The following is a 16,958-nucleotide window of genomic DNA, read 5'->3' on the forward strand; positions in this document are numbered from 1 at the left end:
ATTTTTGTATTAAAAATGTTCCAATTGACAACCAATATCCTATACCTAACCATATCGTGACTTTAATGAAACTTTACCTACAGTTATTAACGTTCTGTGTACACAAATACCTACCTGTAAATTTGAGCGATAGACGAAAACAAGTTTAATTATTATTTGCTAATTATTGGCCCAAATAATTGGTTCGTTGCACATAATACTGTATATGAGATAATGATAGAACGATAATAATAATTAATAGATATGTACTTTTGTGTCTTATATGTACAATTGTCATTTATTTTTGTTATAAATATTCAATAGGTATTGTATATTTGTATATTATTTTAATAAAGTAGGTAACTAAAGTTGTACTAAATATAATAAATATAAATGTTCAATATCTTAAAATAAAAGACCAACACTGTTATTCAGAGCAATTGAAAATGACCGAGTGCAGAAATTGGACTATCAACGCTGGAAATGACCAAGTGCAGCAATTTGGATGCGAAAAGGTAATTATTTTAAGTATACAATAAGCTTACTCACATATGTTAAACTATAAACAATATTGAATTTATCAGTGTGATTTCCCGAAAATAACTGTAAACAACAATTATTCAAAGTGGAGTACTTTAGCTCGTTATACACTTTTATATACATATGTAATAGAATAATTTATTAGGTGCCTTAATTCAAGTTTGAATACATTATATTATAATATATTCTTTTAAAAATACAACCATTATATTAGGTATGGGTGTATATTTATATATATTATGTATTTATGTATTAAATATATAATGCATACCTAATATAACTTTTTTCGCACATTGTGTAATATGATCAGTCCCAGCTAGGTACTTGTAGATTCAAGTTTTGAGATTGTTTAGCAAAAATGTAAAGAATAGCTGTAATTTGTGGGTTCTATACTTCTTAATTAAATATTATGCATGACTTCACATCTTTAATCTGTTTTCACATTGGAATCGATTATTGCTAAGTCTTAGGTAAGTATAAAATATAATTAATTATTTAATTATCTAACCTAACCTGGACTATTTGCTTGTAAATTATAATACAAAATATGAATAATGGTTAGGATTTTGTTAATTAATGTATTTTATACAAGAACAAAGCTACCTTCACAGTTAAGATAAAGTAAAGTAGTTTTGAACATATTCATCTGGCCAGTTTATTTCAATTGTTCTTAACTGTATTTGAATTCAATCGAAAGTCGTTTTCTCGTTAAATTTCATGTCAAGACAAAAGGTTTAATATGTCATCCTTTTAATTTAGTCTTCTCTTTCATGCTGTTAATTTTCAATATTGATTTTGCTATAGATTTAATGCCTGTAAATATTTCTTTTCCTGTTGTAACAATCTTCTCAGCTGGCAACAGAAACCCGTACATTCCTTTGTCTGGAAGTTCTATCGTGTAGCTGTATTTTATGCCGGCTTTCCCTTTGGCCCAGTCGTCCGAAGATCCTAAAACAAATAATGCACCTATATATATTGGTTGTTAAATCCATTTATTATTTACCCGTTATACAATTTATGTGATTAAACATTATAGCTGCATGTAATATTATATTGCTATTTAGAAATTTAAAATTTCTTTATTAATATCATATTTTTTTATTAGTTAATTTTTTTCTTTTACTAGGAAATATATATTTTTCCTTTTTTTTACGAATAGACGGGATTACAAAATAACAAGATAGTATTAGATAATCCTGTATAAATTATTCAAAGTGATCCACCAAGCATGCTCACCCCAATTTTTCCTTAAATAACGTATATTTATTCAAATTCTTGAAAATTGTTATTCTCTTTTTTGTCATGTGGCAAAAGTGCAATACAAGCTCCTGTTTTTAAATTTTGCGTATGGAATCTCCTCTTTTTTTACAGTTAACTATTTAGTTTGAAATTGGTTTGATAATATTTATGTTATTTAACCTTATTCAACATTTAAAAATCCAAAAGAGTATCTATAAGGGTTGAAAAAATTAACAAATATATTGGTATAACTATTATTGAAAACGGTCCAGCAGTTTTTGAGTCTATTAATTACAGACAGACAAACATCCAGCTGAATAACCCAACTTCGCCCATAGCATAATTAACAAATACAAAATATACCCCTACGGCCTACCACGATGATACGGAAGTACCATGAAAATGTCAAGTCTCTAGCTATCATAGTTTAGGCTTAGTCAGCCAGTGAAGACTACACATTCGATTATATATATTATGTACCTGATGTAGTGTAAAGCAGTGATGGAGTAGTGCCGAGTTGATAAATTGAACCGTGTACTTTTTGAATTGCTTCAGTTGCTTGTCTCGCCAAGTACATCATGTCATCATAATCATCTGCAAGCTTTTTTGTGTGACTCCAAGGTACTAGCCACATTTGTGAGTAAGAATGTAGAGTTAAGTATACCTGAAATCATTTATTATTAAGGAACAAGTAACTAGAAGAGTGCTGCGATTTCACATATGTTTATAATTTTGTCTCGAAATAAATTACGTAAGTATCAATATTGTTATGATTTATCGCTATTTTATTATTTTGAAAATCAAGTATATAAAATATTATTCCAACTCCTTAGACATCGTATAAAGATATCTAATCGTTTATTTTTGTTTTTAAATGCATAATAATATATTGTAAACATCTATTAGGCACTGTTACAGTATCTTACAAAAATAAACTAACATGTTATTACTTCATATTATTATTATATCTATAAAAGTATAAAGTATAAGTATTTGTTTAAAGTTGTGTGATGCACTATCATTACAAAACTATTCTATAAGTGTACAACACGGCAATTCATAAATCAATGAAATTATTGCAACGTAAAAATTTTAAACCATTTTTTATAAGACAATAATGAAATTGATTATCAAGCAGTCACTTATCAGCAATGATTCGATTAAAAAATGCTTATTTTATATTTTTATAGCTTTAAATTTAAAAATTAAACTTGTGAAACACAATACATTTTTTCAATAATTACTTGTATTCTATCCCTGTGGTCTAATATAAAATCAGATACTGCTCTAGTTTCTGGTTCCGAAAAAGCGTGTGATCCAGCAAAAGTGTCAGAACATGGGTCTTGACTAGCGCCAACTCCAGCCCAGTGCCAATCCCAGTTTCTATTTAAATCAACACCTTCACAACCATATGACATATCCCACAGAGTTCTAAAAAAAATGTATTTTAATTTAATATTTAAAAAATGTCAACTTATTATTATTTTTACCTTCCTGATTTTATGGCTGCAGTCCTAGATTTTCTCCATAGACGATCGACAGTATGGCTATACTCGTAACCATCTGCGTTTATCATTGGTAGAATATACCAATCGAGCTCCGAAATCAATGTTCTGTAAGATTTATTTTCTACTAATTGCCTTAAAATGAATAATGCTACAGCTGGTGATATCCATTCCCTGGCATGAATTCCTATCACCGAAAATATCAATTGACGTTGTATAATCCAAATATAAATTATCAAAAACGAAACTAATAAGTAATAGCTAAAGTTTTGGATTTTCACTTAACATGAAAAAATATGCAACTAGTAGATACCTACACGATACACTAAATGTTTGTTTAATGAAAAACCATTTACGTTTAAATTTTGATTCAAAATATTTAATTTTAATAATTAGTCTCATTATATTTTCTTTAATTAAACTAACAAATTTGGTTTAAATGATTTATAATTAAGTACTTGTTTAGGTACGTTGTTATTTAATTCCTACTATTTAAATAGATTTTAATTGTTGCAAATTTGCTTAAGTCTTTTTGGCTTTTATTTTATTTTAAGCTGATGAGTGGGAATTATAAAAATGTTGATTTTAATCGATGTATTATATTGTATACGGACAACGTATTACTAAATCCAATATCTAAAACCGTAGCTATCTGAAAAAATCAGGTTTTTTTAAAAAAATGATTCAGCAATATAACTTATGAAATTCGAAAACAATTCAAAACCATGGGTGTGAAGTGAAAAATTTTACTTTATGAATGGCAGAAGGGTGGAATCTCTTAGAGATGCCACCATAAATGGCTTAAAACTTAAAAATAAAAATATAATGTACTTCTTATTTAATGCATTTTACCTGCATCAATCCAGATTGCTGGCTTGACAACGTTTTCTCTAGTTTGTCCACTTGATATTTTTACTACTTTTAGTGGTCGGCCTTCCACAGTTTTTCCTATAGGCAGCAATTCCACCAAATGAGGATAGTTTTCTGATAAATACATTAAGTAGTCAAGAATATCTGAAAATGTTCAGAAATATTCAAATATTCATCAGTATCATCATTAATATTAATATATTTATATATTATCATTCAGTAGCTCTTTGATGTAAAATATGTTGAATTTACAATCAGCTTTATTTATTATTTATAGGTACCAATTATTAAGAATAAATACTTAAAAAAATTATTTTTGTTTGTATAGTATAAATATATCATCAACGTAAAAATAAATAAAATTTGTTAGCTTAGTCACGTTACTACATATAGAAAAAAAATTTAAAAATGCTGTAGGTATAATTATATTACCAATAAATACAGAATAATAACATTTTTTCTATATGTAGATTGATATTCTTAGCCATTCTCTTTATATTTCTATCCAGTTATTAATTGTTTGATGTCCATTTTACCTTGATAACGATGATATCTGTTCCAAGTCATTACATGACCTTTTGTTGCTTTTAACTCTGATTTTTGAGTAATAGACGGCGATTTAGGATTTTGTTTACTAATGCTTCTCTAATAATTATTAAACAATTTATCAAACCATGTCAATTGTCTTTTTACATTTTACATTTATAATTAAGTTGTACACATACTTCTAGATCGGAACTGAGTACAATGAAGTTGATTTCTCTTTGTGTTAGAAATCGTTTGACGTCTCTGGCTACACTAGGTGGTAATACGAGATCTGCTGTTTTATTCAATCGTATAGGCATCCAAACTTGCACTCCTGGTTCTTCGGACATTGCTTCTATATCAAGTACTTCATCCTCATCAGACGGCAACACTCTGATAATTTGAAATTTCTTGTACGAGACTCGACTGGGTGATTGTTTCTTGTTTGATACACCGCCTATGAAATAACAAAGAAATAACACTGAAGATAACATCGGTAGTTAGTACGTAGTGCTAAATTTCTAATTTATTAACCTATTTTATAATACTTTTATAATAAACTATAATTCCATGCAAAAATTAAGAAGAATTTGGTAGCCCTTATATTTTGGTGTCAGTTTTTTTTAACATAGTTATAGCTATAAAGTTGTATAAATCTATATTGAATGCTCAAATGTTGATATTTTTTAATAGGTCTTGGCCAGTACAAATTTACTTTGAAAAGAACAGTTGCAAAATCTTAACAAAAATAGTCTTAAATAGGTATAGTACCTAATTATGTATAGTATTGACCATAAATAAATAACTTAATATTAACAATCGTAACTATGTATGGTCCCTAACTGACGGAAAGACGGACACAAATGTTGTATATAACATATGTTTAGAAACTTAAAACGTGGGTATTGGCTGGATACGTAAATTTTTATTTATGCATAATTGCAAATATTTGAAGAATAATATTTGTATAGTGTAGTGGTGTATAGGTAATACACCCTTTACTTATTAATAATTCAAAAAAATATAATTCAACCATTCGTATTCAATTGTTACTATTAATTGTGACAGTTAATAATATTCTAGTATAAAGTGTAATATGCACGTAATAATAAATCATCATAGGTATTAATATATTGTTTAAACATACACTCTGTTTCATATTATACTCTTATAACATGTAAATATTCGAAGAGATAATCAAATATAATTGTAGAAGTAATAAAAATGCACATGCAAATAAACTGCATGAAATAATACAATTTTAGTGCATACATTTTACCGATGTAGATACAGTAGACAACTCTAAAAAGTAAACTTCTGAACCAATGTATTGATATTATATAAATAATTTTAAGATGGGCATACTTTTTGACGCATATGGAATTTCATTTATCAATCATTAAAGTTCATGTTTATTGACTAAACGAACCTAGTACCTACTATTATTAAATATCATCTGCAAGCCAATTTTATTCCGAGATCCTTATATTTTCTCAAAAATGCCACCTAATTTAAAAGGTATAAAGTTTAAGCTCCAATATCACTATTATAGTACCTACTACCTTGGTATTAAGAAGACTAACACTAATATTATTTTAAATTTAAATTGTTAGGTACTTATACGTATTATGTTTATAAGCGTGAATTGTGTTACATAAACATAGGTAACATTGTCTATTTTTACGTATTAAAAAAATTGACTTAATTTTCGCTTTGAACAACCTTTTTTGAATCATATAAATGATAACTTTTGTGTCCATAAAAACATGGCACTATTTTTACTATCAAGAATTTAAATCTATTTGGTAGATATCTAAATTCTTAATTCACCATTAAGCTATTGAAGACCATCAACAATGTGCATATCGAATTAATGGGTCAATAAAAATAATTTAGTATTGAGTTCAATTGTTATTCATAAAAAATAACAATCTATCGCTAAAACTTCGAAACGAATTCGAAGTGCTAATTTCATAAAATTAAACAAGTATACAACTCATATACATATAATTACATCATAATAGAACGCACTATATTTATATTCTACTTTTATTTATTTCAATAATAATATTTTCTGTAAAGTGTAAACTATAGCACCATGAGACAAGAATGAAGACCATCAATTGATAATGTATTATTAAATACCTTTTATAATATTTTTGTTATCTATAAAGTATAAGTTATTACAATATTTAGTATGTATTTTATGGCAAACAATATGGATCCTACGACAGTCACGGTTTATTATAAATAAAATAAAATAAAAATTAATATAGCGTGTTTAAATATTTTTTATTTGGCTTGTTTTATACATTTTTTGTGTGACAACTGATTTTAATAGAAACTCTTGATAGATTTTGCTCATATTTTTGAATATTAAAATGATTATTTTTTATTTTAGCATCCGCAGAAGATGTTGGCAGTGGTTGACACAAAAAAATGTGAATTCAACCTCATCAAAACAATTTTTATACTTTATAAATTGATAAAAATATTTTAACTAATGCATAATTATATATATATTATAGCCAATTTATTTATCTTTTCATAGATTAAATAAATATCTAAAATATTTAATGTCAATAAGGCAATAACTATCATCAGTTGTAATTTAATAATAATATAATATATATAATGTGTTATTTTTGTATTACAAAGTATTGAAATGGTAGCGTTTAAAAGTTGACAATAATACGTGTTATGCTGTTATTATGCTTGCAATTATTTTTTAAGGGAGGTACATGGTTTTTACTTATGATACTTTCATACTTTATAAATTTTAAAAGGTATTACTTAAAAATTTTTTTTTTTATGCCTCAACTGCAACGGGTAATTGGCGTTTCTAATATATTAAAGATAGTAGATACGTTTATATTACAATTTTATACAAATTAATTTAAACAATATAACTGTGAAGGGTTACTACCTATGTTAAATGATCGTAATAGAATAATCTTCTGTGAATATTTTTTTATAATGACTCGAATGTATATCATAATTATTAAAATTAAAATCTTCATAATTATTATAAAGAAATAAGAAATACAAAATACCAATTAATAATAATACATTATAAGAGTGGTAATGGCAATATGTAAATCGTTAACTCTATTTTAATTACACTTTGTTAAAGTGTAGAACATTCAGGTTACAACTTCTAACTAATGATTGAACAAATCGACGTATTTTCTGATATTATATAGGTACCTACTAATGATTGATGAGTGTGTTTTCAAAATTTAACAAACTGAAAATAAATTGGTATATAATATACCTAATTAGTGATTGTGTTGGTTTTAAGAAAAAGGCAAATGCATAGAGTTTTTGTCAATGATCATCGGTCACACACAAATATTATTCCGTGTTTGGTTTGATTTGTAAGTTTCATTACTAAATTTATAATATAATTTTAAAAAGTAGGATCCTAATAATATATTGTTGTCCTTAGTAGTTTAACAACAACGTTTGAATTAATCGAACGTTCAGTATGGTTTTACTCATCAAAAGACAATAAAAAGTAAAAACAAATGATGCTTGTAAAATATTGAATAAAAAAAAAAATATATTCTGTTACAGTAGGAATAATGAACATGAGGACTTGTGCGTGTGTACATGTGTGTGGGAAGGAGCGGGGTAGTGAAAAAGAAGGAGATTGAAAAATAAAAAAATAATAGCTGGACACGATAAAGAGATCAGGTGTTGAACGCTCGTCTTTTGCTCGACTCAAAATAATGGTGTGCCGTGATGTTAAATTTGTAACCGATTACCAATGATAAACCGTTAATCGTTATTAAGCATCTTATGTTCACTATTAGTGCCTATAACAAATTCTTTTCATCACTTAATTTCCTTGGGTTTGTTTTTCATTGTTTTCGAAATCAGTTATATTCAATTTGGATATTTTATTGCTCATCTGCTATCCAATGCTACAAACAATTTCATGAAGTACTAAAAACATGACTGAACATCACGATCGTCGATCGCAGTTGACCAGTATATTTATTTACTTTAAAATTTGGAAACCGTTCTTTGAGCAACTTCTAGTCGCTGCCACTCTTAACAGGGCTGATTTAAATGTAGGCAATATGGTATTTATTATTTATAGGCACAACATTTTTTTTTTGTTTTTAAAGTAACATTCGTTTTCAATCTAATATAATATTACCATTGCGTTAATTTTTTACCATTATTTTCTCACTAACTATGTTTCACAATTATAAGCAAATAAACTTGCAATTATAATAAATAAATCAAAATAATAACACTAATAATCGAGAGAAATACTTTTGAAATAATATAGGTTAATACTTGATTTTTTTTACAAATATTAAAATTCAATACATTTTTTTTTAATCTATAACATACATTTTGTATCAATAATAAATTTTCTGAGTAAAACACGAAAGTTATAGAATATATACCTTCCACATTATATACCAATGTTGTATTACGATTTAAATACAATTAAATCATAATAGTATATAATTAATTTTTATAAATTAAGCAATTTCTAATGATATTTTAAAATGGGACGAAAATGCCGTGTAGGCATTTAGTGTTTACCTACATTATAGTTATTTCGAAGTGCATATTATGAACGCACAGTTATAGCCTTAACTAGAACCACGGTAGCTCACCCCCGGTAACCTGCAGCCATTACTTACCCGTGATCGGTGCTATGACGATGTCAAAGATGTATTCCAGGTAACCGGCCACGGTGTTGTACAGTTGGAGAGCTTTGAACGGGAATACGCCTCCGCCACCGTCGTCGTCGTCGTCGTCATCTTCGGCCTTATCGGCGGCGGCTTCGGCCGTGGCAGGCGGAGTGTCTGCAGTCGGCGAGGCGGCCACCGCAACGACGACGATGACGGCCGCTACCGCGAGCCACTGCAGCGGCGTCAACTTCATTTCGTCACACTTAATAATATTATTATAATATCGAACACGCGATCGAATCGTTCACTATCAAAAACGTTATTGTCTTGGACAATTACTTTAAATCGCACAAAACGGTTATTATAAAAATATATTATTATGATGATAATTATAATAATATACCGGACGGTCAGGATTTTTTTCCGGTCTGCATGTCACAAAAACAAGTCGATCGCGACTGAGGCCTATATAATAAAATGACGAGACGGTGTCTCTCTAGCTGCCGCCGCCGTCCAAATCCGCTGCGCCGACGTTCGACGTCTTCATAGCATTTATCAATATATCACTAATATGATATGGTTCCTCGGCTTCCTATTATTATTTTATCGTATTTCAGGTAGGCAACGATACTGTGGTTATAATCGTGGCGCCTGTCTGGGACGCTCGTGTGGTGCGTCTCGCGCTGAGCGTCGATGTGAACTGACAGCACCACCGGCCGGCACCGGTGGCTTCGGCCGCGAGATGGTAGTCGCAGGTATACAGTCGTCACGGGCGATTCACCACGCGTATATATTATGCCGTTTAAATATTATCAATATTAGTAGGTAGGTAGGTATAGAGTCGTGTCTTACTTTCTTTCTGGACGACGACGACGAAGACGCGACGTCCCGGGCCGTGATTTATTCGATTATTCGTGTGTAATGCACATCCTCCCCATATGGGCTGGTAATTTATATCCTAAGTACTATACTACTGCACCGTGGTACGATAAAAACGATTATAATATATTTATATGTATACGTATACTATACCGCGATGATGATCTCCGAAGGAACTAGTATCTTGCCGACAATATAATGGAACCGGAAGCGACCATGACTTTCGTCCAAAAATGAAATTCCATATTTCTCTGCCGTTAATCCCCCCCCCCCCCCCCCAAAGAAACTAATGGTAGTCACTATTCATTTTCCTTTCCACATTTTTTCGGATTACAAACATATCAATAATCCTCCTAATATTAAAATGATATAATTCGTTTTTTAAATCTTTTAATGTTTACGTTATAACTTTTTTGTATTATCTATATATTAAGTATGAAGTTGTGACACATATCGCTTGATTTGTAGTATTCTCATATTTCTAAAGCAACAATTTTAATATCAATAATATGAAAATATGTATATTATATTTAAATTTTGAATTATTATTATAAACATTTATCTATTGTTATCATATTTTATATTTTTATCACAATAATTTAAATTTATTTCATATTTCACATTTACCTATACTTAAAAATATATAAAACTATTTACATTCTTGACCAAAAAATTAATAGTTGGGTGATAATTTCTTATTTCGATAATAGAGGTAAATTGACAGTGGAGGAAAATTTGGTCTAGAATCGTTTTTTTTTTACGGGGGAATGAATCTGAAACTTTACCCAAGTCATATTTTACATTTTTAAAAATTAAAACCAATATTTGGGTATCTGACTTAAGGTCATATTTTGGTTTTAAAATATCGAGAGTATTTAATGACTGTATAGCACTAAGTTTTTTTTGTGTACTACTCATACGATTCCCTTTATTACCTACTCGTATATTCGTATATACATTATACATCTATAGTTTACACTGGTTTAGGACACACTCCTACAAGTCCTACTCCTCCAAAAAATATAATTTCTAAGACTATTAAATAAATGTTGTTTATTTGTAATTTAAAGTACTTCCCAATTTTCTATGAAAATTCTCTTGAAGTGGATAACAGAGACAACATTTTCAATGCATTGTTTTGTGTGAAGATTATTAACATTTGAAATAAGAAAAAATATTCTACCAGAAAATGGGTTTTAATTAATTGCGTGCACATGCGAATTGTCAATCGTCATTATAATATAATCTGTAAACAGTGTAAACGTATACACCTAATATTGGTCTATAATACTTATATTGTTAATTCCAATGTGTGCAAACGAATTTCTATGTCTATTTATTATGTAGGTAATAGAGGTGCATCATTGTTTAAATATTGAATACTGTCTAGTGGATGTCTTATGTTTGACATAATTTAATGTTTGTTTAATTTTATTAGAAAATATATATAGTTAGAATATTGATATTGTTCTAAGAAAAAATGATGCTAGTAAAATATTTAACGACATCGATATTAGGAATAAGTCTGTTGTTGAGTGTTGTCAATTAATAGTTATTTTTTTTCTTATTGCGATCTTCATGTGGTACATCATACACGTACTCATATAATTAAGTACTAATATTTCATATTTGAGTCATATGGAAATTGTATTTCTATCTATAATTTACCACTTATTAGTTATTTGTCTAATTGATGTAACTAAATAAATATATAAACAGAAGCAATTATGTATATATATATATATATATTATATGCAATAGATATACATATAATATATTATATATTTTTATACAAATTAGGAATACACTCCGTATACTATAATTAATACGTGTATTACCTATATTATAATATAATAACGGACAAATTTTTTTTCGTTACAGGTAGGTATTTATTTACGTATTCAATTTTATTATGGTCTATATGTATATATTTTGTCCTTTCCTATTTGAATAAAATAACGACATACCTGAAGTAAGTGAAAAAAATGTTATCATTATTTTTTACTATTTCTGCATGTTTTATATAGTTATAACTTATAATATTTATCGTTTTATGGAGTATTTAAAGCTACTGTACTAGATCACTGTTGCAATGTTTTTATTGAACTTAAATTTTTTCTTATGTATATGATTTAATAATTATTATATTGTTAGGTTAGGTTATATTACTAAAGTATATTGGTACTTGCTTCACTTTAATAAAGTAATATTAGTAATACATATTACATAGTAATATTCAAATTCAAATCATTTTTTGTTTAAATTATTTCTATTTTGATAGTAAAAACTAACTGTCCTTTTTAAAATTAGTTACCGACAAAAATAATTGTTACTTTTATTGAACTATACCGGAATGGCTATATAATAGTAAGAACCTATAGTACCTAACTACTAACTATATAATAACAATTAATAACTATAAATTGACATATTACCTTATCATAATTACAATATTATTGATTTATTCAAACCTCATGTTAGTTTTAGTTCTGGTAGATTGTTTTTTTTTTTAGGGGTGGGGGGCGAGGGACAGGAAGTTTAAATTTCCAGTACCTACTTAGAACCTAACCTAACCTAATAGATACTTACTTAAAGAAAGTAAATCAAATTATTACACAAGGTTTATCATAAGGCTGTTAATATTCTAATTAAAATATGTCAAAAAATACATGGTCACAATTTTTTTTAAACACTCAATGACATTTCCAAAGTATTTAGATTAGTTTTAAGCTATTTCCTATTAATACCACGAACCTGTTCGCACTGTTAGGTTGGTGAACGGTATTGACTCAAAAACAATAATAATAGTACAAATATATTACATAAATGTATGATATAAATATATTATACATATTTATAATATATGAAATAAATGTTATGTTCTCACAAAAAATTAATAATTTAACTGACCGTTTTACTAATAGTGAAATAAATTATCAAATAATAATATAATAAAATATTCTTATAGCAATATATAGACTGATGTTCTGTCTCCGCTTGGAATCGTTTTTCGTATACGTACAATGGTTTATTATTGAATTCGAATTTAACACATCTATTACAATGACCTACCTACCAAATAGCGAAGTGTCTACACTTAAAGCCTTCTATACAGCTGAGAAGTGAGTTTCCCGATTTAGAAAAAAATTCTTATAATTTAGGTATTCGAATGTCAACTATACCTATAATTTTTAATTTAATACCTATAACAACTTGACCCAGTTAAAATTAGTTATTGTCATTTAGTTTTTAATCATACTATTTATTAGGTATTCATTAAACTTCGTATACGTTTTATATACATATTAATTATATTTTAAAATGAATATAAACGTTGTTTAATTTTTAATAGACCTCTGCGTCTTGTATTATACCAACAAACTGTAACCTCAATTCGTTTGATACAAATGACTTATTGTATAGGTATTATTATATTATAATATAATTACATCATAACTCATACATAAAATTCACAAGACAATTATATTAAATAGGTAGGTACTGGAAAGTCAATGATTGTCTAATAATTTGTTGTATACATAAACACAATGTGTGCGTATATTTATTAATTCGTTAATCAACGTTTCTTCAATATATTATAAACAGCGCTTAATGTTTATGGTGTCCTTATTATTAGCATCGACCCGATAATAAATCTAGAGTTCACGAAAGCAAATCGATTATAATGAGTAATGACCATATCGTATTTACATTGTATTACACAGGTACCTACGAGAGATTTTAATTTCTTCTTCCTGCTGCAGAGCACATCGGTCGTCACTCCGCACTCATCGTAATGGTTAATTGAAAACCGGGCGTAGACAAAAACCTATTGTAAAAAGTAGGTAGTAAAAACTATCGATGTAATACGTACGTGTATTGTACATTGGTATACTAAATTAAATATCGGTCAGTGATAGAATTATGTTATTTGATGATTAAGTTTATTATAATGTATTTTTGAAATTATTTATTTTTATGAAGGTGTGCGTTGTTTAAACTTCAAAGAATTTTATTTATTATTTCGATTTATTGCGGTAAAACCATTATGCATTCACAATTTATTCTAGTTGATATATACACAGCCTTAATGTCACATATAATGCTTAATGCGTATAGATGATTGTTTGATTAGCTTATTAAATGTTATTACGTCCATCCAAATTTATATCTATAAAAAAAATATTACGTGCAGCGAGTACCTACATTTTAATCCTTAATTTTTCTACCAATAAAATTGACTCGTACCGCATTACCATTTTATATAATATATTATGTTATAGGTAGGCTCTCAACATTATAAAATATCAATGATAAGGAATTTTAGTTTGATTAAGAATATTATAAAACGTAGTTCATTTTTATTTTTAACCGTTATCACCTAACGGCTTACAAGGACGTTATGATGGAAAATGTTTTGAAACAATATTATCATTAGGCCAAAATTAGTATTGTTTAAAAGTAATAATTTGTTTATTTGTCGGCTTAATAATAATATTTCAAAAGTAGGTACCTTGCGCACAAACATGTCGTATGATATATTATTATTATTGTTAATTTTTTTTTCATTTTTCTCTACCTACTGTGCTTTCTACAAGTATATATTTGCTGAATAATATGAATGTCATTTAAATCATTAGACATTAAAGCCGCAGCATAAGATGAAATGGCATACGGGTGCCACATTATGCCATTTCTAAATTTAAGTAAGTCGCTCTAAATTGCCTTAGCAAACTGTAAACAGTTGAACCAGTTAAGATTAAATTAATTGGTAGTAAGTAAGAAAGTTAATTTACAAGATCAAAACAAACATCTACGTTTTACAGAACTGTGTAACAAATTGTAATTTAACTTTACTGTAATGTGTTCTTATGTAGTTTTTAAAATTTAATTTATCTATCTTTGTTTTTAATAGCTTGAATACTCAATACATTATTATAATATTCACACCATGAATTATTATCTATTAAAATTTGGTTGTTTGTTTATTGGTACTCAATAAGTAAATTCTGAACTTAATATCTTAATAGATTGCAATGATTCATTTATTTCACTCCTGTAAGTATTAGTTTGATATCATATTAATTTTGTTCACTTAAAAAAATTTCTAAATAATTTATTTTCCGGAAATTATAATATCTTTATTTATTAAGGAAAGTATGTTAACTAAAAAATAATTATTATGGTACGGCAATTAATCATATAGTCATGAAAAAGTTTTTCATTAATTTTATTTTTATTGTTATAAACATACAGGTACAAATGTGCGATTAGGTATCTACTTTAGGTCATTGGAAATTAGGGACCCACATTATTTTGAAGAAGGTGAAGAAAAACTTATTATGAGAAACTTTTCGTTAATCTAACCTACTTAAGTAGTTAGGTAGTACTTATAAAATAAGTTTTTTATTCTAATATATTATGTCGAATATATATGAAAAATATTTAATACATAAATGGTGGCCTACATCACAACTTAGATGGTAATATAACTTAGGTACATTATCAAATTGGTATGAGTGACTTTCGTATTAAATAAAAGATTTTTAAGTGCAAAAAGATTAGTCTTAAGTACCTGCCAAAATCATTTATATACAATAATATTATAATAAGAAAAACAGATTATTATCTAATAAACTATATTTTATTATTGCAACAATAAAATAAGTATAGGATTAACTGTTCAAAAACGGTTAAGACGTTATTCGTTTGACTTTATTAATAATTTAACCTGTGTTTGTTAATTATAATACTAGGTATATTAATTGTTACGTAGGTACTATTATACTAGTATAGTACTACCTATAAACAAAGTGGTTTTTTTACCTACCTACCTATATTATTATTAGAAATTGGGTCAGAATGTGTATTTTTGTTTTATTTCAGATAATACGAGTCTGAAGACCACCGATGGGTTCAATGTATTATTACACTCTCAGAAGAAAGGATTTTAACTTGTCATACACAACATGCATGTTAATACTAGGCATCAGCTGCAGAGGTGACGTGGTGCAGTAATGCAGTTATAAGGTACCTACACCTATACACAATATGAAGACGAGTTTTCCAATCTTAAACCAGAACTATTTAGTTGTCTAACTGGTCCAAATATCCAATGTACTTATCTTCGTGTGCAGGAGATGAATTAACATAGTCACGTACACCACCATTTTTCGTTTCAGTATTTTACCATAAATTATAAGGATTTTGAAGAATTATTTGTTCAAATTTCACTTTTTACGTAAAACAGATTCGATTACAAAAATGAGTATTTTAATGAACTTTGCATCAAATTTGGTACCAGAAGTAAAATAATTTAATAATTATATTATACTTGTATAATAGTTAAGTGTACTATATTTGAGTACATTATACTACAGTGACAGCAATATCATCCGGTATTGATATAAAGCTGTGATAAGTGCAACTAGATCTAAATTTCAGGGGGTGCTACAATTGTTCCGACTTATAAGCATTAAGTACCCAACTAATTAATTTATTCGCATTCTGAGATCTTTTAAAAAATCTTTAAATTAGATTAAACATTTTGTTTAGTCTATAAGTATCTAGTATAAATTATAATACATTTTTATTTAAATATTTACTTTTTTGGTATATTTTTCACCACATAGGTACTTTAGTACTCTAAGTAATTTATACGAGGTAAAAAAATCCTCTTTTCGTATGGTATTCTTCAAGCATAATGTCATTGAACTATGATAATTATTATTATTTTTATTTTATAAAACTATTTTACAAATTTAAA

At 27.6% G+C, this 16,958-nt stretch overlaps 1 protein-coding gene across 1 annotated transcript; it reads right to left on the reverse strand.

The window, feature by feature from the left end:
- Positions 1 to 594: 594 nt before the first annotated feature.
- On the reverse strand, positions 595 to 10,065 carry LOC111036559 (carboxypeptidase B-like). Its single transcript, XM_022318622.1, has 8 exons — positions 9,323 to 10,065; positions 4,859 to 5,115; positions 4,670 to 4,778; positions 4,116 to 4,277; positions 3,249 to 3,450; positions 3,003 to 3,189; positions 2,239 to 2,422; positions 595 to 1,467 (listed from the first exon to the last, which is right to left on the reverse strand). The coding sequence occupies exons 1-8, from the start codon at positions 9,564 to 9,566 to the stop codon at positions 1,262 to 1,264; spliced, it is 1,551 nt and encodes a 516-aa protein (XP_022174314.1). The 5' UTR covers positions 9,567 to 10,065; the 3' UTR covers positions 595 to 1,261.
- Positions 10,066 to 16,958: the final 6,893 nt, after the last annotated feature.

Source organism: Myzus persicae, unplaced genomic scaffold (genome assembly GCF_001856785.1).
Source record: "Myzus persicae strain clone G006 unplaced genomic scaffold, MPER_G0061.0, whole genome shotgun sequence".
Classification (NCBI taxonomy): Eukaryota; Metazoa; Arthropoda; class Insecta; order Hemiptera; family Aphididae; genus Myzus; species Myzus persicae.